The 22,933-nt window shown below is 55.0% G+C and overlaps 1 protein-coding gene across 2 annotated transcripts; it reads left to right on the forward strand.

The window, feature by feature from the left end:
• The first annotated feature begins 77 nt into the window (after positions 1 to 77).
• On the forward strand, positions 78 to 15,701 carry MAN2B1 (mannosidase alpha class 2B member 1). 2 transcript variants are annotated; one of them, XM_027050035.2, is made up of 24 exons: positions 78 to 311; positions 1,022 to 1,124; positions 1,301 to 1,474; positions 1,836 to 2,029; positions 2,713 to 2,845; positions 3,105 to 3,250; positions 4,170 to 4,286; positions 7,152 to 7,237; positions 7,339 to 7,459; positions 7,540 to 7,618; positions 7,807 to 7,916; positions 8,194 to 8,301; positions 8,621 to 8,737; positions 9,773 to 9,946; positions 11,039 to 11,136; positions 11,234 to 11,351; positions 12,771 to 12,889; positions 12,980 to 13,081; positions 13,261 to 13,348; positions 13,532 to 13,612; positions 14,016 to 14,243; positions 14,688 to 14,840; positions 14,949 to 15,051; positions 15,493 to 15,701. In XM_027050035.2, the coding sequence occupies exons 1-24, from the start codon at positions 150 to 152 to the stop codon at positions 15,600 to 15,602; spliced, it is 3,024 nt and encodes a 1,007-aa protein (XP_026905836.1). In that variant the 5' UTR covers positions 78 to 149; the 3' UTR covers positions 15,603 to 15,701. The 2 variants fall into 2 exon arrangements, with proteins under 2 accessions (XP_026905836.1, XP_026905837.1); XM_027050036.2 differs by having other exon boundaries at positions 79 to 311; positions 7,155 to 7,237.
• The last annotated feature ends 7,232 nt before the right edge of the window (positions 15,702 to 22,933 follow it).

Genomic DNA, 22,933 nt, shown 5'->3' on the forward strand with positions numbered 1-22,933 from the left:
GCCCCGGCCGCACTTTAGCTCCGCCCCCTCCAGCAACCATTGGCCAGGTCGGGTCCTGGGGGCGGGGCGTTTGCCCCGCCTTTGCCGGGCCCGGGAACCCCCCCGGAGGCGGCCGCGGTGGCGGTGGAGGCAGCGGCGGCTGCGGAGCCATGGGGGCCGACGCGCGGCCTTTGGGGGTCCGCGCTGGCGGTGGCGGCCGGGGCGCGGCGAGGCCCGGGACGAGCTCCCGCGCGCTCCCGCCACCGCTCCCGCCTCTCTCCTTCCTCTTGTTACTGCTGGCGGCGCCTGGCGCTCGGGCCGCGGGATATGAGGTGAGCGCCGCCCGCGGGCGGAAATGTACAGAAGCTCGAGTGAAGCCCGAGTAGGATCGGGAGGTGTGGGTGGGTTTGTTCTGTGGGTGCCTAGTGAATGATTTGCTAATACGACAGTGTGGTCTGAGGGCATGCTTTCCGTCATTGAAAGGTCTGGCTGTGTGAGTCTGAGACTAGGGCTCTCTGTACCTGCCTCCCTGCTTCTGTGGGTTGGCTCGCCTGGACTTTGCACGCACGCAACTGTGTGATTGAACATATGTGTGTATGTGGGGGGGGGGGGGGAGGGTGTTGCTTGAGAGCTGGGACTCTGGAGTCCGCCTGTCCCGAGTTGCAGTCTGGCTCCCTGACTTCCTGGCTCGTGACTTGGGGCAAGTCACTTAACCACTCTGATCCTCAGTGGTCTCATCTGAAAATGAGATAATATCGCCCCCACCCCCCAGGGTGGCTGCTTGGTATTTGCAAATGCTTGATAAACATTAGCTACTGCTATTACCATTTCCCCACCGTGTGAATGAGAGCTTCCCTGAGGGATTGTGTCCAGTGGGAGCTTCTCTGAGTGTGTCCTCCCTGGAAGGGCCGAGCCCCATTTCTCTGAAGCACTCACCTCTAGATCGAGACTTATCTTGCGCCCCCACCCCAAACCCCTACCCCAGCTTGCCTCTTAACCTTGGGTAATTGACAGGGTGTGTGTGTTTGGGGTCCCTGTGCAGACATGCCCTATGGTACATCCGGACATGCTCAATGTGCACCTGGTGGCCCACACACATGATGATGTGGGCTGGCTCAAGACGGTGGACCAGTACTTTTATGGCAGTGAGTAGAGCGTGGGGGACTTACCCCTGGGACTCCCATGGCCCCTTTGAGCCCTTCCAATCCTTTCTGGGTCCTGGACATTAGGGTGGGGACAATGCCCAGCTTGGGCTCCTGTGTTGAAGAATATCCCCCCCTTGGCTCGTTTGTCCCTGACTGCCTGACCCCTGTGTCCACAGTCCATAATGACGTCCAGCACGCAGGTGTGCAGTACATCCTAGACTCGGTCATCTCTTCTCTGCTGGTGGAGCCCACCCGCCGATTCATCTATGTGGAGATTGCCTTCTTCTCCCGTTGGTGGCACCAGCAGACAAATGCAACACAGGAAGTTGTGCGGGACCTGGTGCGCCAGGGTGAGCCTGCCCCAAGGAAGTGAAAAGAGGAAGCCCAGCTCAGCTGCTGTTTCTGACACACCACAGCTTCTGAGATTTTATCATGCCGTGTGCAGCCTGTGTGTGCATGTGGCTCCGCCTACCTGGAATTTCCCTTACTTGTAGAACTCCTATGCATCCCGCAAGGCCCCACCTCCAAGGGATCCTCAGGGGAGCCTGCCGTGCAGAATGCCCTCTCTTCCATATCTGGCTTCATTGGCCTGGGAGTGACCCCTCTTCTCCCTCCAGGCCTGGGTTCACAGGCAGGTCTTCCTATCCCCTGCGTTGCCAACCCTGGCCCCATTCATGGCCCTGCCAATTGTCTTTGTCTTTCCGGGCACAGGGCGCCTGGAGTTTGCCAACGGTGGCTGGGTGATGAATGATGAGGCGGCCACGCACTATGGAGCCATTATAGACCAGATGACACTGGGACTGCGCTTCCTGGAAGACACCTTTGGCAAAGATGGGCGCCCCCGTGTGGCCTGGCACATTGATCCCTTCGGTCACTCTCGGGAGCAGGCCTCGCTGTTCGCACAGGTGATTTCCTGACCTCTCACGAACTGCCCATTCACCAGCTCTGACTTCTCCTTTGGCCACTCAAGCCCCACCCTTCCCTGCAAGCCCACAGGGACCAGGCCCTGTTCCCTGGCCCTTTGGCCCCTTGAGACCCTGCCCCTTGGGTGAGTTGTGAATCCCATTACTGCTACCCGCGCCCCCCCCCCCCCAAAAAAAAAAACCCCGCTTCTCTGCTCTGCCTCGGCCCAGGCTGATTCCACTCCGGGCCCCACACCTGCCCCTCACTGGAGCCCCCACCCCCATTTGCTATGATCCCAGCTCCTCCCCAGTCCAGGTGGCAGGTGGAGGCCTGCCCCTCTTTTCCACCAGTTTCGTAATCTTTGCCTTGACCCGGCTCCCTTTCCATGCTCTGATTCCTTCAGGCTGCATAAGGGGGAAAGCCTTGAGCCAGGCCTCTTTCCAAGCTGGGGAAGGTGGAGGTCTGTTTTAGCGTTAGACCTACCCCTCCAAGCTCTCCCGAGGTGTGATCTGGCCCTTCCCCAAGCTTCGAAATGGGCTGGAGCCCTTCTGGTTTCAGACCTGCTTTTCCTCCCTGTGCTCCGACCCGCCCCTCCCATGTGGAGGGGTCCGGCGGTGGGTGATGAGAGGGCTGGGCATCTACTCCTCCTACCCTCCGATCCCCGCTCATCCCTCCCCACCTCCAGATGGGCTTTGATGGCCTCTTCTTCGGGCGTCTGGATTATCAAGATAAGAGAGTGCGGGAAGAGAACCTAGGGCTGGAGCAGGTTTGGCGGGCTAGCACCAGCCTGAAGCCCCCAGTGGCCGACCTCTTTACCAGTAAGGAGTTGGGGTGGGGGCAGGGCTGGCCCCAGGGGCCTGGGACCTGGGACCGTGCTCAGAGGGCCCTGGGTGTGTTTTTATACTCTGTTGTCATTGTCCTGAAACTCTTAATAATTTACGAACAAGGACCCAGCGTTTGCACTTGGCACGGGGCCCTGCAAATTCTGAAGCCCCTCCTGGGTGGGGCGTGGCAGGCTTTGACCCCAGGGCAGGTCTGGGGCGCAGGGCCTCCTCCTGAGCCTGGTGTGGCATGCAGGTGTGCTCCCCAATATTTACAACCCACCTGAGAAACTGTGCTGGGACACGCTGTGTGCCGACAAGCCGTTCGTGGAGGACCAGCGCAGCCCTGAGTACAATGCCGAGGAGCTGGTCAATTACTTCCTGCAGTTGGCCACTGCCCAGGTAACCCTACTGTGCAGGACCCATGAGGCTGGTGTTCATAATGCACCGGGCACTTTCCACAGCCTGGGCGTTCCCTAACACCTCCTTGGAACCCTCGGACGGAGGGAACACTTCCTTCCCTATCACCACGTTTCCCTTTCAGATTTGTATGCATTTCCTTTTTTTTTTTTTAAGTTTGTTTACTTATTTTGAGAGAGAGAGAGAGAGAGGGAGTGTGCACGAGCAGGCGTGGGAGGCAGAGAGAGAGAGAGAGAGAGAGAGAGAGAGAGAATCCCAAGCAGGCTCTGAGCCGTCAGCATGGAGCCAGATATGGGGCTCGATCTCACTGACCATGGGATCATGACCTGAACCGAAATCAAGAGTCAGATGCTCAACCGACTGAGCCACCCAGGCTCCCCTGTGTGCATTTCCGATTAGAAGACTGACAAGGGGTGCCTGGGTGGCTCAGTTGGTGAAGCGTTCGGCTTCCGTGAAGGTCATGATTTCACGGTTCAGGAGCTCCAGCCCCCCGTCGGGCTCTGTGCTGACAGCTCAGAGCCTGGAGCCAACTTCGGATTCTGTGTGTCCCTCTCTCTCTGCCCCTAACCCACTCGCATTCTGTCTCTCTCGAAAATAAATAAACATTAAAAAAAAAAAAAAAAAAAAAAAGACTGCTGATGACCTTTGCCACCCCAAATGCTCACCGGGGCCATGAGACGGCATGACACTGTGCCTCAGTGCCCTCATTTGTGTGCTGGGCCCAAGAGACTTACTCAACAGCTTGTGGCTGTTTTCACATGTGTCTCTGTACTCCCACACGACCCACTTCCTTCCCTCCTCTGTGTGCACCCACACTCTTGACCACGTGTATACCAAGAGACAGCTGAACACAGGGGTGGTTTAGACCCTCCGGCCTGAGAATTCTCCATTCCATCCACAGGGCCAGCATTTCCGCACCAACCACACTATAATGACCATGGGCTCAGACTTCCAATATGAGAATGCTAACATGTGGTTCAGGAACCTCGACAGGCTCATCCAGCTGGTCAATGCCCAGGTAATTGTGCCCATCTCGTGTGCACGAGGGTGCTTGTGTCCCTGGCCTTTGGGTCATATGCATAGCAATGGGTCCTATCTTAGTTTTCTATTGCTATTATAACAAATTACCAACAAACGCAGCGGCTGAAAAACAACAGAAATATATTACCTTCTGCTTTTGTAGCTCAGAAAGTCTGACACAATTCTCACTGGGCTAAGATCAAGATGTCAGCAGGGCTGGGTGCCTTCTGGAAGCTCTGGGGGAACGTTTTCCTTGCCTTGTCCAGCTTCCAGAGGCCGGCCCCATTCCTTGGATCACGGCCTCCCCATCCTGCAAGCCAGCCACACAGCATCATCATTTCTTTTTCTTACTCTCACTCCTGCCTCCCTCTTCCATTTTTATTTTATTATTACTTTTTCCAACGTTTATTTATTTTTGGGACAGAGAGAGACAGAGCATGAACGGGGGAGGGGCAGAGAGAGAGGGAGACACAGAATCGGAAACAGGCTCCAGGCTTCGAGCCATCAGCCCAGCGCCCGATGCGGGGCTCGAACTCACGGACCGCGAGATCGTGACCTGGCTGAAGTCGGACGCTTAACCGACTGCGCCACCCAGGCGCCCCTCCCTCTTCCATTTTTAAAGACCCATGATTACATCGAGGCCTGGCAGATCTTCCAGGATAAGCTATTTTAAGGTCAGCTGATCAGCAACCTTAACTCCACTCGCAATCTTAATTTCCTTTGGCTGTGTAACCTAACAGGTTCCGGGAATCAGGGCTCAGACACCTCTGGGCCTTTCCCATCTGAAACGTCCCCTCCTGAGGCACCTGGGTGGCTCAGTCACTTAAGCGTCTGACTCTTGATTTCATGGTTCGTGAACGATCTCGCGGTTCGGGAGTTGGAGCCCCAAGTCAGGCTCTGCGCTGATGGCGCGGAGCCTGCTTGGGATTCTCTCTCTCTGCCCCTCCCCTGCTCGCTCTCTCTTTCTCTCTCTCAAAATAAATAAAATTAACGTTTACAAAAAAAGAAAGAAAGAAAGTTCCATCCCCAGGGTTGTCTGCTGGCAGTCTCCACGTCCTCACCTTCCGCTCACTGCCTGCACTGCTGTTTCACCAAAACCACTCAGGAACATCACCAGGGGCCTTCCCACGGACGTTTCTCGGTCCTCCCCATGACCCTGCGGAGGCCTGAACACCTTGATCACTTTCTCCTATAAATATCATGTTCCTGGGCTGTCACTGGGTTTTCTCCGGCCACTCACTGCTTCTCTGCCCCCTCCACACTCGGTTGGAAAGAGTCCCTTAGTTCATATCCTTAGCCTGCTGCTTCTTGGTTCAGCGACCTTGAGAAAGGTTCTAAGCACTCTGCCTTAGTTTTCTTCTCTAGAAAGTGGGCACAATGGTGGCTCCCACCTGAGAAGGCTGTTAGGGTTTAATGAGTTTATTTAATGTCTTTTGTTTTGTTTTGAGAGAGCACAAGCGGGGGAGGGGCAGGCAAACACTGGGGAACAGAGGATCCGAAGCGGGCTCTGCGCTGACAGCAACGAGCCCAACTCACAAACCGTGAGATCATGACCTGCGCTGAAGTCGACACTCAACCGACTCAGCCACCCGAGGGCCCCTTTAGGGAGTTCATTTACAAAGATTAGTAGAACAGTGTCGGGTAAATAATATTATGGTTGTTTATTATTATTATTATGGTTGTTTATTATTATTATTATTATTATTATTATTAGGGGTAGAAATAAAACCTTCCGCTTCTCCTTTAATACACAATCTGCGAAATCTCCTCCTCCAGGAAGGCTTCACCAAACTCCAGGTGGAGCTCTTGTCCTTTCCGCTGTGTACACACAGTTCCCATAAATACCTGTGATGCCACATCCAGGCTGATCATAACCAACTGTGTTCACGATGCCTCTCCTCTACTTGGCTGTGAATTCCATGAGAATGGGGCTGGCCTCTGCTTCTTAGACTGTGTCTGAAATCCTGAGCATATTGAAGAATCAAGCGATTGTTTGCTGAGTGAATACTGTGTGTGTGTGTGTGTGTGTGTGTGTGTGTGTGCGCGCGCGCGCACACGGGCGCATGGGCGCAGGTGTAGACGTGCACACACATAAAGGCATGTGGTGCCACTCACTTCCTTTCATTCACTCAAGTGTTTAGTGAGCACCTGCTGTATATCAGGCACTGGGTTCACAGCACAAGCAGAACAGACATCTTTGTTTTCACGGATGTCACCTTCTTGTGCCTCCACCTCCCTCAGCTGAAAGTGTGCCTCCTTTAATTATAACAGCGGTGTCATTTAGCAATAACCTGACAGTGCTGAGGGATTATTCCCGCCCTATAATGTCACACTTAGTTTTTCCACAAACATTTTAAATAATAAAATTGGAGGCGCGCGTGGGTGGCTCGGTTGAGCGTCCGGTTTTGGCTCCGGTCATGACCTCACGGTCCGTGGGTTCGAGTTCCGCGTCGGGCTCTATGCTGACAGCTCAGAGCCTGGAGCCTGCTTCGGATTCTGTGTCTCCCTCTCTTTCTGCCCCTCCCCTGCTCAACCTCATGCACGCACTCTCTCTCTTTCTCAAAAATAAATAAACATTAAAAAAAATAATAATACAATTGGAATTTTTAAAACAAGCTTAGTAAAAATTTCAGGTTTATTCTTGCATCCGTGAAATTCTTTCCGTGCTGGTAATATTCCGCTTCTGGCAGAATTCAGTTTCACACTTGGCCACTGTTTTGCGCTCAAAATGTGTGTTAAGAGAATCTGAACCCCCCGCATGCATGAATGCGTGCACACGTGTGTGAGGATGTCGGTGCACACCTGTGGGCCCCCTGGGAAGGTGCGGACTCCCGAGGGCTCACACACGGACACCTCCCCCCAGCAGCAGGCCAACGGGAGCCGCGTCAATGTTCTCTACTCCACTCCCGCCTGTTACCTCTGGGAGCTGAACAAGGCCAACCTCACCTGGTATTTGGGGGGGGGGGGGGTAAGGGGAGCTTGCGGGGGGGGGGGGGTGTTGGCATGGCCTTTGGGTCCTGACCCTGCCCTCAACACCTCTGCCGCTGCAGGTCTGTGAAACAGGATGACTTCTTTCCCTACGCCGACGGCCCTCACCAGTTTTGGACTGGCTACTTTTCCAGCCGGCCGGCCCTCAAACGCTACGAGCGCCTCAGCTACAACTTTCTGCAGGTGGGTGGGTGCTGAGCCCAAGCGGGCGCCCAGCGCTCGCGACAGGTCCAGGGCCACGACACGCCCTCTCTGCCCCCCAGGTGTGCAACCAGTTGGAGGCGCTGGCGGGTCCGGCGGCCAACGTGGGACCCTACGGCTCGGGAGACAGCGCACCCCTCAGTAGGTGTCGGGGCTGGTGAGGGGACGGGAGCATGTCCGAAGCTGGACGCCAGACCCTCGCCACCCCCTCGATTCCCTTCATAAAGCTCCTAAGAACCCGGCCCGCACACACGTGACCTGTCCCGTGTCCTTGGGGTCGGGACTGAGAGCCCTGCAGAGACCCCACCCGCTTCACAATCTGCTTGCAGATGAGGCGATGGCCGTGCTCCAGCACCACGACGCGGTCAGCGGAACCTCCAAGCAGCACGTGGCCGACGACTACGCGCGACAGCTGGCTGCGGGCTGGGACCCCTGCGAGGTGCGCGGGGTGGGGCCTGGGAAGGGGCGGGGACAGGGAACGGCCGGTACGAAACGGAAGGGCGGAGACTGTAAGAGGTGGGCAAAGTGGGGTGGGGGCTAGAAGGGCTCGTAGGGGCGGGGCTTGGGACAAGAGAGGCGGGGGCAGGAATGGGGCGGGGCCTGGCAGCACTCCTGGGCGGGGCCTAGGGCGGGGCGGGCGGGGCCCGGGAGGGGATGGGGAGGAGACCTGGGTGGGCATCTAGAGCCGACCCACACCTTCACGCCCCCTCCCACAGGTTCTTCTGAGCAATGCGCTGGCGCGGCTCAGCGGCTCCAAGGAGGACTTCACGTACTGCCGAAACCTCAACGTCAGCGTCTGTCCGCTCAGCCAGACAGCGAAGAACGTGAGCTGGGCTCCGGGCCGGAGGGGCGGGGCCGGGAGCCAGGTCTGGTGGGTGGATAGAGCAGGAACCTGAGGACAGCGGGGCGGGGCCCGGAGGAGGTGGGGCTCAGACGGAGGGTCTCTGGAGGCACCCGCGGGCTGCGAAGTTGTTTTGTTGGAGAAGCGACCTGTGATCACGTGGGGCGCAGTGAAACTGGGGTGGGACGGAGACCAAAGAACCCCGTGGGGGCTTGGATCACCCGAGGGAGTTGCCGCCTGTGGTGGGTGGGTTTCAAGAAGGCCTGCTGTAACCCTTGCCCGTTCTGACCCTCCCACACCAGTTCCAAGTGACTATTTATAACCCCTTGGGGCGGAAAATAGATTGGATGGTGCGGCTGCCAGTCAGCAAACACGGTTTCGTCGTGAGGGACCCGAATGGCACAGTTGTGCCCAGCGATGTGAGCCCATTCAATGAATATTCGTCCTATGAGTACCCCCCCCCCCCATGGTTACCTCCTGCCTTGGACACCTACCCCTGAGCATTTCTACCCGCCCCCTACCTCTCCCCCCCCCCCCCCCCCATAATTATCTGCCTTCATGGATACCTCCTCCCATGGACACCTCCCTCTCTCGGGTAACTCGTTCTGGTGAGTATCTTCCCCTCCATCAATACCTTGTGCCTGGTACTTTCTCTTTCTGTGAATATCTTCCCCCTCTGCCCCTTAACATCATTCCTCTTGGCCACATCTGTCTCCCTACCCATCCCCCTGCCCTGCCTCCTGAGCAGTCTTCCCCATTTTTAATGTCTCCTTATGACTTCTTTTTTAAAGATTTTATTTAATTTTTTTTCAAATTGTATTTAAATTTTAGTTAACATAAAAGGATTTTTTAAGCAGGTTCCATGCCCCAGTGTGGAGCCCAACGGGTGACTTGAACTCATGACCCTGAGATCAAGACCTGAGCTGAGATCACGAGTTGGATGCTTAGTTGACTGAGCTGCCCAAGGCACCCCGGGATTTTATTTTTTGAAGTAATCTACATCCAACGTGGGGCTCGAATTTACAACCCTGAGACTGAGTCGCATGCTCTACGGACTGAGCTAGTCAGGGGCCCCCAATTTTTTTTTTTTTTTGGTTTTTTTTTTGAACACTTATTCTCTCCATCCTGGAACGCCTCTTCCTACGAATCTCTTCCTCCCCCAAGAATCTGCCTTTCCCTCATTCCCTTGCTTCAAGGATCTCTTTCTCCACTTCCTCCCTCACTTCTTCTCCCACAGTCTCTACACCCCCCAAGCAATGCTTTCTCCCCACTTTATGAATCTTCTCTGCAATCTCTAACTCAGAATTTCTGACACCCCATCCTCCCTGGCCAACACTTTAATTTCTTCCTCCCATTTGGGGCTCCTTCTCCTGATGGAGTTTGACCCGGCCTATGTACAGCTCAATAGGTTACTCACAGTCTCTTGACTCTGTTTCCCTCTTCCCTTACTTGAGGTGGTGATACTTCCTAGCTCAGACGGTCAGGAACTGCTTTTCCCAGCCTCGGTGCCTGCCCTGGGCTTCAGCATCTACTCAGTAAGCCAGGTGCCTGGCCAGCGCCCCCACGCCCACAAACCCCAGCCCAGATCCCAGCGGCCCTGGTCCCGTGTCTTGGCCATCCAAAATGAGGTGAGACGGTCGGGATCCCCTTCCCTGTCGCTGTGAGAAATTTGAGGTATCATGGCGAGCCTCATGGAGTGGATCAGTGGATGAACTACATCAGTTCATGGTGTAGTTACCAGTCTCCCATTATGTGTCCTCCAGTGAGTGGCCACTTCCCTTTGAACCTCAGTGTCCTTTCCTGGGACTGTTGTGCGGACCCAGTGTAATCACGTGTGACACTTGACAGATACGAAAGAGCTGACGGTGGTAGGGGTTTGCAAAATAAATGAGGCAAGTCAGAGACTTGAGGGAGGGAGCCACGTGGCCACTGGGAGTGGAGGGGAGGGGGGTGGCACGGAGAAGGACCCAGGCAGGCAGGGAGCAGCAGAAGCAAAAGCCCTCAGCCAGGAAGGTGGCGAGTGTTCAAGGAACCCTCTGTGGCTGGAGGAGCGGGTGTTGAGTGACAGGTCAGACTGTGCAGGACTTGAGGGCCCAGGGGAAGACTTCGGCTTTTACTTCCAAGGAGCCACGTGAGGGACAGGGCTGCACTAAGACTGTCATGGGGCCCCAGCACTTTTGCCTTTGTGGGTCCCTTTTTCCATTAAAAAAAAAAAAGTCAAAAATTATATTTCAGGACCAGGTGGGTATAAAAGATGAATATTATTAACCAGTCTTCGTTATAACATACTCCTAATTATTACATTTAAGTTTTCTTCTGATTTCAGGAGAAATTAAAATTTACACATTTCCGTTGGCCCCTAAAAGTCTCTTGGGTGGTGGTACTGTGGTTACTCAGCCAAACGCCCAAGGCAGCCCTGGGCCCCAGCGGACAGGCTAGGATGGTACTTAGGGTGTCACTGGCGCCCTCTGGCGGCCGCAGGGCGAACTGACGGGGAGGTGAGCCCGGAAGGGGTCAGCGGCATTAGTCCCAGAAGGCCACGGAAATGGTTAAGAAGTGATCAGCTTAAGGAGAAGGTAGAAGGTAGATCTGTTAGGATTTGTTAATAGGGCCAGGTGAGGAGATAGAGGGAGGGAGGGTACCTCCTGAGCCCCAGGAAGGATGACGCTGCCCTTGGCTGAGATGATGGTCATTAACGTCTGTCCGCCTTTTCTCTGCAGCACATCCGGGCTAGGTTTGACCCTGACACAGGGCTCTTGGTGGAGATGGAGAACCTGGACCAGAACCTCCTGCTACCTGTTCGCCAAGCCTTCTACTGGTGAGGCGGGGTGGGGGGGGGGGGTACCACTAGTCCAGGGAGGGGGTGTAAGTGGAGCTGGGGTCACCTACCTTGACTCTCACCTGTCCCGGTCCAGGTACAACGCCAGTGTAGGCAACAACCTAAGCACCCAGGTCTCAGGTGCCTACATCTTCAGACCCAACCAAGAGAAACCATTGATGGTGAGCCGCTGGGCTCAAACGCGCCTGGTGAAGGTCCGTGCCTAGGGATGACGAGTGGGTGTGTGTGGGGGAGGGGGGTGGAGTCTGGGCAGGTGTGGGGGGTGGGTGTAGGATTTGCACCTCCATCATATCCAAAGACAGCTAAGACCTGAGGGGAATACTTACGGATCTCCCCACTGGGCGGATATTCATGGCTGCTTGAGTAACAGCCCTGTCTTAGAAGCAAGAACAAAGGCTTTCATCTGCTGTGGGTGTCGGGATTATACTTGGCCTTGGAAGCTGGAGGTGGGGTGTATTCAGTTGGCCCGTGAATGGGGAGGGCCGGGTGGAATTGCTTGAAGGCTTCACTGAGGATTATATCTGAGGTGGGGATTTGAGAGTTCACACTTGGATAGGGCTTGGGTGAGTCTCCCTTGGGATGGATGTCTGAGGGTGCATCTGGCCGGGACAGGGCCCACCCTTGTGGGACCTCTCGTTGATGTTTCCTCGTAGGGCAGGGATGGCGCAGGTAATGGCAAGGTTCACATTTGCCCTGCTTCCCCTTGAGGTGAACCTTCTGCATACCTGGGTCGCTGTGTTAGGATATAGTTTTGCCTGTAGTAACAGTTGCCAAAATTCATCGTGCCTAAAACACGATCGCCTTTCTTTCCACCTAACAGAAAGTCTGGCTGGGCCATCCAGGGCAGGTGGGGTGATTTCACAGTCATCCAGACCTCTTCTTTTTTTTTTTTAAATATTTTTTTAATGTTTATTTTTGAGAAAGAGACAGGGTGTGAGCGGGGGAGGGGCAGAGAGAGAGAGAGAGAGAGAGAGAGAGACAGAATCCGAAGCAGGCTCCAGGCTCTGAGCTGTCATAACAGAGCCCGACACGGGGCTTGAACCCACAGACTGCAAGATCGTGATCTGAGCCGAAGTCGGACGCTCAACCGACTGAGCCACCCAGGCACCCCCATCCAGACCTCTTCTGTCTCATTGCTCTACTTTCCTCAACATTCAGCTTCTACCTCCTGGCCCAAGATGGCTACTCAAGCTCCAGCCATCGTACTTGCATTTGAGCCAGTGGGAGAGGGAAAGAGGCAAGGAACGTTGTTTACACCAGGTTGATGGTTTTCCGTGGAGCAAGCCATGGTCACACAACTACTGATAGCCTCAGGGAAGACTGGACAATGTAAAGACAATGTCTTTAGTCTGGGTAGCCACTTGCCAAACTAGAATCCTGTTCTAAGGAGGGAAGATGGGGCAATGGTGGGCAACAATCCTATTGCCACACTCAAGAATGACGCGGTAACATCTGACGGAGGAAGTGTGGGCATCACACCTAGGCAGGTGGGAGAGGTGGGGTTGACCCGGGTGTAGGCCTCTGTGAGGTTTATAGCAGGGGTGGATATTTGCAGGGCTCACCCGTGCTCAGGTGTATGCTTAGACCTGCCCTCCACCCCTACGTGCCTGCAGACACCCTTGGTGCAGGAGGTTCACCAGAACTTCTCAGCCTGGTGTTCCCAAGTGGTTCGCTTATACCGAGGACAGCGGCACCTGGAGCTCGAGTGGACGGTGGGACCAATCCCTGTGGGGTGAGTGGCACCCGCTGGGACTGGGGGGCTGGGCGCGAGGGCAGAGTGGCGCCGGTGGAGCTCACAATCTTGCCATCCCCTCGGGTATAGTGACGGCTGGGGGAAGGAGATCATCAGTCGCTTTGACACCGTGCTGGAGACGAAAGGACTCTTTTACACAGACAGCAATGGCCGAGAGATCCTGGAGAGGAGGTCGGGGTGACCGGGGGCAGCCACGGGCGGCCTGCGGTGTGTGGAGGGCCCTGGGATCGTGGGAGCATCTGCTGATCCTCTGAGTGTGGGAGGGAGGGGATGACGGGGGAGTGAGGAATGGATGAACCGGGGAAGGGGAGCTGGACCCCAGGCCTGACCGAACCCCTCCACCTCCCCAGGCGGGATTATCGACCCACCTGGAAGCTGAACCAGACTGAGACAGTGGCGGGAAACTACTATCCAGTCAACAGCCGCATTTACATCAGGGTATCCCCCCCATCCTGCTCCCCACTTCTCAGCACCCCTCCACAGAGTGGGGGTCACCCCTCAAGCTGAGCGTCTCCCAGCTGTCCTTGGTGGTCTCTCCCATCCCCTGTGGGGCCTGCCTGGGGGCCGTGGCTGCCTGGCTGTGGGGCCCCTCACTCTCCCCCCCCTCCCACCCCCCACCAGGATGGCAACATGCAGCTGACGGTGCTGACTGACCGCTCCCACGGGGGCAGCAGCCTGAGGGATGGCTCTATGGAGCTCATGGTGAGTGGCCAGAGCCCTGAGCCAGTTCCCACTCTGGAGCCTACTGGACCTTGAAGCCTGTGTCCATCCCCGTTCTCTGCTAGGTGTAGCCCCCCGCCTGTAGTTCCCACTAAGCTGAAACCTCTGTTCCTATGTGACAAGTTTACTCCTCCCTTTTGTCCCCTCCCTACCCAGCCCCCCACCTCCTCCAGGCCCTGACTTGCCTGCCCTGTCCCGTTAGATCCCTACCTCCCTCTGTCCCAGGCCCTTGCTAGGTTGACTCCCCACTTCCGTGGCGACCCTCTACCGGACCTTGCTCTGCGTCCATGCTTCCCACTCTTCGGTTTCTCTTGAAATTTCCACCAGCCCTGGGCCAGCAATTGGCCAGGGGGACCCCTCACCCTGTCCTGTGGACTCCCTGCAGGTGCACCGAAGGCTCCTGAAGGATGACGGACGTGGCGTAGGGGAGGCGTTACTGGAGGACGGGTTGGGGCGGTGGGTGCGAGGGCGCCACCTCGTGCTGCTGGACAAGGTCCGGACCGCGGCCACCGGGCACCGGTTGCAGGCAGAGAAGGAGGTCCTGGCCCCACAGGTGGTGCTGGCCCCGGGTGGCGGCGCCCCCTACCATCTGAAAGTCGCCCCGCGCAAGCAGGTGAGGGACACTGGGCCGCCTGGTAGGGGACCCCAGTGAGCCGCGGTGGGTTTTCCCGGCCTAATGTGGGTCCCACTCCGCCTGCTCCTAACTCGTCCTGGGGAGGCCATAAGCTAGTCCCACCCCTCGGCTCAGCCCGGTTGCCCCGCAGGCCCCGCCCGGTACCAGCCCGTTCATTCCCCTCTGCCGGGACTGGGTCCAGGCACACCCTCCTCCCCCTACGTTTGGTCCAGCCCTGCCTTCAGCCCCGCCCCCCATCCCAGTTGGTCTCAGGCCAGATCAGTTCGGCCCTTTCTGCGGCTCGGTCCCGCCCCCAGCCCGGCACCGCCCTGTTCCTGGGTCTCTTTATAAGGGGTCATCGCCCCTCCCCGACTAAGCCCCGCCCCTTGCGTCAGAGCCCCGCCTCCTAGCCTCACTGCCTCAGCCCCACCCCGCTTTCCGCAGTTCTCGGGGCTGCGCCGGGAGCTGCCTCCCTCCGTACACCTGCTCACGCTGGCCCGCTGGGACCAGAAAACGCTGCTGTTGCGCTTGGAGCACCAGTTCGCTGTAGGGGAGGACTCTGGCAACCTGAGCTCCCCCGTGACCTTGGATTTGACGGTGAGGAGGGCGGAGGTGGGAAGGAGACAAGACCCAGGCAAAGAAAGGAGGGAGAGGCGAAACCCCGCTCTGTCCCTACTCAGCCCTGCCCATATCCACTGCCTGCAGGACCTCTTCTCCGCCTTCACCATCACCTACCTGCAGGAGACCACGCTGGTGGCCAACCAGCTCCGGGCCAGCGCCTCCAGGCTCAAGTGGACACCAAACACGGGTGCGGGCCTGCCCGGCGGGGGCTGGGAGCTGGGAGCCGTGTGGGGAGGTGTGGGAATGTTAGCCAGGACCCAGGTGTAGAGAGCTCTAGTGTTCCGATCCTGGTTAGCAGTTTAAGGGTCTTAAGTGGGTCCAAGCAAACTAGCAGTGGGTCTTGAGGGTTTGAGATGGAATCCCATGGGTATCTAGTTCTGGGGAAAGGGGTGCGTCTGTCACCCGTGGGGTTGGCATGATGGTCTTTAGAATAGGGCTGGAGGGTGTGATGGAGATGGCCAGGCACTGGAGACAGATTTGGGGGTGGTATTCAGAAAACAGGTCTGGGAATAACGCCCCAGGGACAGATTTGAGAGTGTATGGCCATGTGTAGGCCCAGGGAAGGAGCAGGGGGAGGGGTGAGACAGAGGAAATCTGTGGCCCTTACTCCTCCCTTGCTCCTCCCCAGGCCCCACACCCCTGCCCTCTCCCTCTCGGCTGGACCCCGCCACCATCACGCTGCAGCCCATGGAAATCCGTACCTTCCTGGCTTCGGTCCAGTGGGAGGAGCATGGCTAGACACGCTGGGAGCAGGCGGACTCTCCCCCTCCTCCTCCTGCTGCTTCTGCCACCAACAAAAGCCACTAAAATGCCACTACCAGGCCTTGGGTCAAGGTGTGATTGAGTGGGGGTTTTTGTTGCTGTTTTTTGGAGGGGATTTAATTTGTGACCTAGAAAAGTCAGCAAACATTATGTGACTCTTGACCTGAGGCCTTGCAGGAAAGTCACTTACCGGCCTGAATCCTGACTCCAGACTACACCATTCACACCCCACCTCATCCACCACTCCGTCTTCCACTCCTCCTTCCCTCCTTTGTCCACTCAGGCTGTGGCACAGCTGTCCCTAGGAGCCACTGGGGGGCGGGGGGCCTGCATTGGATATGGGCCCAGAGAACCGAACATACCTGGCGGGTGGAGGTAGGGGGGCTTCCAGACCTGGCTTTGGGGGAGCCAGGCCCTGAGGGCAAGGAATCTAGGAGGTCCTGGCGAGGGGGGTGGAACTGGAGCCAGGCCCCAAAGAGGGGCCTGGGGCAGGTGGACTAGAGCTGCAGGGCTCCCAGGAGCAGGCGGAGAGCCTGGCGTACCCTGGTGTGCTCTGGGGTGTGTTACCAAGGAAGGAGGCTTCGGGAGGAAACTGGGGGTTTAGACTTGAAGGTGAGGGACTTTCCCTCCAGTAAGGACAGCCTTGTGCAGGTCCCTTAAAGGTGCATGGAGGCCAGGAGGGCATCCCAGACCAACCTGCAGTCAGATGCACGCGCCCCTGATTGTCGGATGCACCTCTTGGGTGGCAGGCATGAGCCTGGGTAGCTAGGAACCCCCAGGGAGGGCACTGTGGGTCTGGGTGCTGGATGGGCCTCGAAATTTTCTCTAAGTCTCCCCATAAAGAGATGGACGAGAGAGGCCCAAGGAAGTGGCCATCCTGCCTGGGGTCCGGTCACTTGATGCACCTCTTTTTAAAGTTTAAACTTTTTAAAGTTTCCCTCCAGAAGGGAAAGGCAGCAGAGTCAGCCAGGGTAGTCTGGGGATTGTGCCCCAGGGCCATCTGCTGTCCTATGTAGGGTCCCATCTTAGCAGGTACCCACCAAATTTGCTTGTAAGTATTCCTCTGGTGGCAGGAAAAAGGCTGGCCAGGAAGTGCACCCTAGGGATGACATCCTCGGCCTGGTAGGCCATGGGATCTCCTGAAAATGTATCCGAATCCTCCTCCAATGGCAGGTGCTGTTCTGGCTGGCCAAGGAGATCCGTGGAGGTTGCCCTGGGTCCTCCCTCAGTCCCACATGGTGCCCGATTGCTGGCTATACCGCTGTAAACCTCTCCAGCTCTTCTCTGGTGACAGGGACAAGCACAGAGAGACTCGGGGTGGGTGCCCAGGGCCAGGCTGTGGTTCTGCACAGGGCCTGGTATTGGACCCGCCTGGTGGTATCTCCTGAAAACGTATCCACATCCCCATTTAGAGGGAAGACCGTGGGGACACGTGGGTGGCTCAGTCTGTTGAGGGTGCAACTCTGGATTTCGGCTCAGGTCACAATCCCGGGGTCGTGGGATCAAGCCCTGCGGTGGGCTCTGCACAGAGTGTGGAGTCTGCTGAAGATTCTGGCTCCCCTCGCCCCTTCCCTACTCTCGCTCTCTTTCAGGACGAAAACAAAACCCAAAAATAACAAAGGGAAGACCCCGACTGGCCTGGCTGGACAGGTAGACTCCTCGAGGATGCCTTGGGCTCAGGTGGTGTCACTCTTGCGTCCCGGTCATTGGGAACACCTCCTGAAAACTCTCTATGCCCTTCTGTGGAGGTCAGGACTGTACTCCGGTTGCTGGATGCCCTGCTCCTTCCCCTCATTGTTCTCAGTCTCCCTCTCGGGGAGGCAAGCAGCCCTAGCCATCCAGGGAGGCCCAGCCATGGTCACACGTGGGCCCTATTCACATATGCCACTGGAAAATGTTTCCACCTCCCCCTCCAAAGGCAGCAGCCAGCTGGGCTAGGGACCAGCGGGGAGGGTGTCCCGGGCCCACCAGGTACTCCCGCCTGCTATGGGCCAAGATACGCAATTTGGATGGAACCCACACAAAGCGGCACCTGGGGAGGTGGGAGTGGGGGTGGGGGGCGGGTTCCAAGTTCATCCCCGTCGCGCTGGTTGACCCGCGCCACCTAGCGGCTGCTTTTATATCGTCCCCGGAGCTCAGCGGTGTGGGCCTGGGATGGGATCCGGCCATCAAACCCAAGGCGGAGTTCCAGGAGGCGGACAGTAGTGTCATCCCGGCTGCATGGGTCCCCCTGAGATTGTCACTGCAACATAGAGGAGAGCGGCATCTAGGAACTGCATGCGTGGGCTGGCTGGCACACGGTGGTCCCCTCTGCACGTGGGGACTCCTTTTGGGACATTGCGGGTGACAGTAGTTTGTCCTGGGCTGGGCCGTATTCTCACCTGGTGCCTGATTGTTGGGCGTGTCTCCTGAGAATTCTTCTAGATTCTCCCTCCTGAGACCGGGATCATGGCCAGGAAGCCCTTGGGGGCGTTCCCCTCCCCTGGCTGCCAGCCAACCTGCGTGGATCCCGCGTGGAGCGGGGTCGCTGGCTGTGCATCCTGAAACTTTGCCTTCAGAAGAGGAGACGCTCGGGCCCAACTGCAGTCCCGGTGGGGCCTGTTCTGAGACACTTCCCTCAAATCTCTAGATGTCTCCTTGCAGTGGCAGGGTCCATCCCGGGCCAGAGGGATGCAGGGGTGGGCTCACTGGATCTGGTGGCGGTCCCCAGCGGGCACTTGGTAATCTGAAGCACTTGCCTGAACCGTTTCCAATTCTGCCTCGGGCTGGGGTGGGGCACTGGCTCGGCAAGTGGAAAAGGTGTGAGTAGGGATGCCCTGGGGGTGTGGGCCTTCCAAAAAGCATTCTAAGTCTCCTTCAGAAGGCTGAATCCTTTGGAGGCTTCAAGGGCGGCTCGAGGAGGTTGCTACTGGTAGGCAGCTGTCCTCAGTGGGATTCCAGTCATTACCTGTCCCTTCTGAAAATGTTTCCTGAGGGGAGGAAGGCCACCGTCAACTCCCTACCCCAGGGAAGAGCAGTCACGTGTGGGTTCCTTGGATGCACCTCCTGAACACTTTTTGGTTTTTTTTTGTTTCTCTCCATGGTACCAAGCCAGCCAGACAGGGAGGCCCTCCCACCCAGGGAGGGGGTCCAGGTCCGGTCCCCAGCCCAGATTGGGCCCAGTAGTTGGCAGAAACATTTTCAGGGCGCTTAGGTGTCCATCCTGCACGGGGGATAGGAGATCCCTTCTACACCAATGGTGGAGAATCAGCTTGTCTCGTGTCAGTGGTGACTGGGGGAGGCATCCGGGTCTGGCCACGGTGATGCCATAGGTCCTGGCTGTCACATGCACTTCCTGCAAGCGTTTCTAGTTCCCCTTCCTGGAGGGGAGGCACGGTGTTGCGGCCAGTTAGGGATGCACCATGAGGGTTCCCTGGAGAAGAATGTGGATCTTTGAATGGCCTGGTTGTCGGAGGTACCCCCTTAATGTTTTAAGTCCCCATCAGTGGAAGCATCGGCCCATGTCGCCAGGTCCCATGTTAGCCCTGGTGATCTGATTCAGCTCACGGAGACATTTGCAATTCCTGGTGAGCCTGGCAGGCTTGCAGAGGGCATCCAAAGCTAGGCCTGGGACCACCCTGGGTTATGGTCACAGAGAATGCCTCCCCAAAGTTTTCTTAGTCCCTCTTTGGAGGCTGGGAATGGCTTGGGCTGGATGGGGAGGGCTAGGAGGAGGACCCCAGCCAGCCACAGTCCCACATGGGGCCCATTTTAGTATGTTCCAAATTTTCTAAATCTCCAGCGTGAACATGCTAAGGACACCCTAGGAGAGTTCACTGGGCACAGCCCCCATCTTTCATGAGGCATGGCTGTCAGACGGGCTTTCTGGAAATTTCTCTGAATCTCCGTTGTGTCCTGGGCTTGGGCCACGTCTAGCCAGGGAAGCCTGAGAAGGTGCTCTGGGCATAACTGTGGTCCCACACGGCTTCTATACATTTGGAGCACCTCTCGAAATGTTATTCTAAGTACCCTACGGAGCTCATCCAGACCTAGGGTGCAACCCAGGGTGGCTTCTCTATTAATTTGCTAGGACTGCCATAACAAAGTACCATTCCAGGCTGGGCCCCTTAAACAAACGTATCTCACAGTTTAGGAGGGTAGAAGGTGGAGCTCAAGGTGTGGGCAGGGTGGTTTCGTTCTGAGGTCTGTGAGGGAGATTGTGTCCCCTGCCTCTCCCCTGGCTTCTGGGGGTTTGCTGGCCATCTTAGGTGTTTCCTGGTTTGTAGGTGCACTCATCTTCGCATGACCTTCTCCTTGTGGGAGCCTGTGCTCAAGTGTCCCCATTTTATAAGGTCACTAGTCATCATGAATTACCCCGAAGACCCCATTCATCTTAATCACACGTGCAATGACCCTATTCCCAAATAAGATCACGTTCTCAGGTACTTGGGGTTAGGACTTCAATATTTGAACTTTAGGTGACACAATTCAACCCATAATGGGTTCCAAACATTGGAAGCACTCCCTGTAATTTTCTTAATCCCCTCCCAGAAGTTGGGCCTGGCTTAGGGCAGATAGGCTGGTGAAAATCCCTCTGGCCACCTCCCCCATCTTGGGGTCCCACTGTTAGGATAAGCCTTCCCTGTATGTGTATGTGTATGTATATATATATATATATATATATATATATATATATGTGTGTGTGTGTGTGTGTGTGTGTGTGTGTGTGTATAGTTTATTTATATTTTAAAGAGACAGAGTGTAAGTGGGGGAGGGGCAGAGAGAGGGAGACACAAGAATCTGAAGCAGGCTCCAGGCTCCAAGCTGTCAGCCCAGAACCCGACATGGGGCTCGAACTCATGAGCCATGAGATCATGACCTGAGCTAAAGTCAGACGCTTAACCAACTGGTTAAGGTGCCCCTTCCCCGGATATTTTTAGTTCCTCTATGAAAAGGAAGACAGTCCAGGCAGAGCAGGAGGCCCAGGGAGAACACCCCAGGACCACACGTGGTACTGACTGGTGGTTGGCTGTAGAAGGCTGCCTGCACAAATGTTTCTAACTCTCCCTCTGGTGTTCTTGGGGTGCATCCAGGCCCTACATGAGACCATGGCTGAGCTCAGCATCTTCCCCCAAATTCTCTGGTTGCTGGATATGCCTGCAGAATGTTTTTCTATTATTGTTATTATTAGAGAGTGAGAGAACAATGCACATGAGCAGGGGAGGGGGAGACAGAGAGAGAGAGAGAGAGAGAAAGAGAGAGACTCCCAAGCAGGCTCTATGCCTACCATGTGAGATGGTGACCAGAGCCAAAATCAACACTCAACCGACTGAACCGTCCAGGTGCCCCTGCCTGCAGAAGATTTTTCGAAGTCCCCCTCTACATATCTGTCCTTCTGCCAGTGCCTTAATGTATTGACTACTGGAGCTTTAAGTTTTAAAATCAGGGAGTGTGACACGCCCAACTTTTTTCTTTTTAAAGATTGTTTTGTCTATTTGGGGTACCTAGAGATTCCATGTGAATTCTATCTTATTTATTTTTTAAAAATAGGCTTCATGCCCAGTGTGGAGCCCAATGCAGGACTCGAACTCATGACCCTGAGATCAAGACCTGAACTGAGATCAACAGTCTGACACTTAACCAACTGAACCACCCAGGCGCCCCTCCATGTGAATTTTAGAATGGATCTTTTTTTTCCCCCCTATTTCGGCAAAAAACACTGCTGGGATTGCACTCAGTCTGTAGATTAACTTGGGTGGTGTCAACACCTTAACTCTCCCAATCCATGAACACAGGATGTCTTTCCATTTATTGTGATCTTTTTCACTTTCTTTCGGCAACATTTGTAGCTTTTAGTGTATGAATCTTGTCTCCTTGGTTAAGGTTATTCCTAAGTACAATAAAATCTTGGATGGCGAGTAACTTGTTCGACGAGTGTTCTGCAAGACGAGCAAACATTTCTCATATATTTTAACTTGATACACGAGCCATGTCTTGCAATACAAGTAACACATGATGCCAAAAGTCACAGGATCACAAGTGAGCCAATAGTTCTTGAAATTCGCTTTGATGTACAAGTGCTTTGGATTACAAGCGTGTTTCCAGAATGAATTATGCTCAAACCAATGTTTTACTGTATTTTATTCTTTTTCATGCTTGTAAATGAAATTGTTTTCTTAAACTTTCCTTTTTGAATCGTTCATTGTTAGTGTACAGAAACACAACTGAGTCTTGCTTGCTTTGTATCCTGCAGATTTGCTGGATTATTTTTTTGTATGTGGAATCTTTAGGGTTTCTCACATGTAAGATCGTGCCCCCCCTTTTTTTTTAAATCATGTTAACTGTCTTTTCTGCATTGAGATGCTCATGTTTTTTCCCCTTCATTCTGCTAATGTGGTATATTACACTGATTCTCTGATGTTGAACCATCCTTGCATTCACGTTTAAGTGCACTCATGACCCACTTGGTCATGGTGTATAATACTTTTAATGTGCTGAATTTGGTTTGCTAATTTTTCTTTAGTATTTTTGCACCAACATTCATCAGGGATATTGGCCTGTAGTTTTCTTTTCTTGTCTTTGTCTGGCTTTGAATTCACCAGTGAAGCCATCTGGTCCTGGCCCTTTCTTTGCTGGAAGGTTTTTGACTAACGATTCAGTTTCAGTACTGTTATTAAGACTATTTAGATTTTCTATTTTTTCATGATTCAGTTTCGGTATATTGTGTGCTTCTAGGAACTTGTCCATTTCATCTAGGTTATCCAGTTTATTTGTGTACAACTGTTCACAATTTTCTCTAATAATCCTTTTTACCTGTAAAATTGGTGGTGATGTCACTTTTTATTTATTGCAGTAATTTGCATCTTCTTTTTCTCTTAGCCAACTGAGCTAAATGCTAATTTTTTTTATTTTTTCAAAGAACCACCTTTTGTGTCATTGATTTCTATTCTTTATTTCTCTATGGCCTATTGCTTTTCTGTTCTTTATTTTTTAAAAATCTTCGGGGGGCGCCTGGGTGGCTCAGTTGGTTAAGTGTCCGACTTCGGCTCAGGTCATGATTGCGTGGTTCATGGGCTCGAGCCCCGCATCAGGCTCTGTGCTGACAGCTCAGAGCCTGGAGCCTGCTTCCGATTCTGTGTCTCCCTCTCTCTCTGACCCTCCCCCCACTCATTTTCTGTCTCTGTCTCAAAAATAAATAAACGTTAAAAAAAATTAAAAAAAAAGTCTCCAGGATGCCTGGGTGGCTCAGTCGGTTGGGTCAGACCTCGGGTCATGATCTCACCGTTTGTGGGTTCGAGCCCCACATTGGGCTCTGTGCTGGCAGCTTA

This window comes from Acinonyx jubatus, chromosome A2 (assembly GCF_027475565.1).
Source record: "Acinonyx jubatus isolate Ajub_Pintada_27869175 chromosome A2, VMU_Ajub_asm_v1.0, whole genome shotgun sequence".
NCBI classification, from domain to species: domain Eukaryota; kingdom Metazoa; phylum Chordata; class Mammalia; order Carnivora; family Felidae; genus Acinonyx; species Acinonyx jubatus.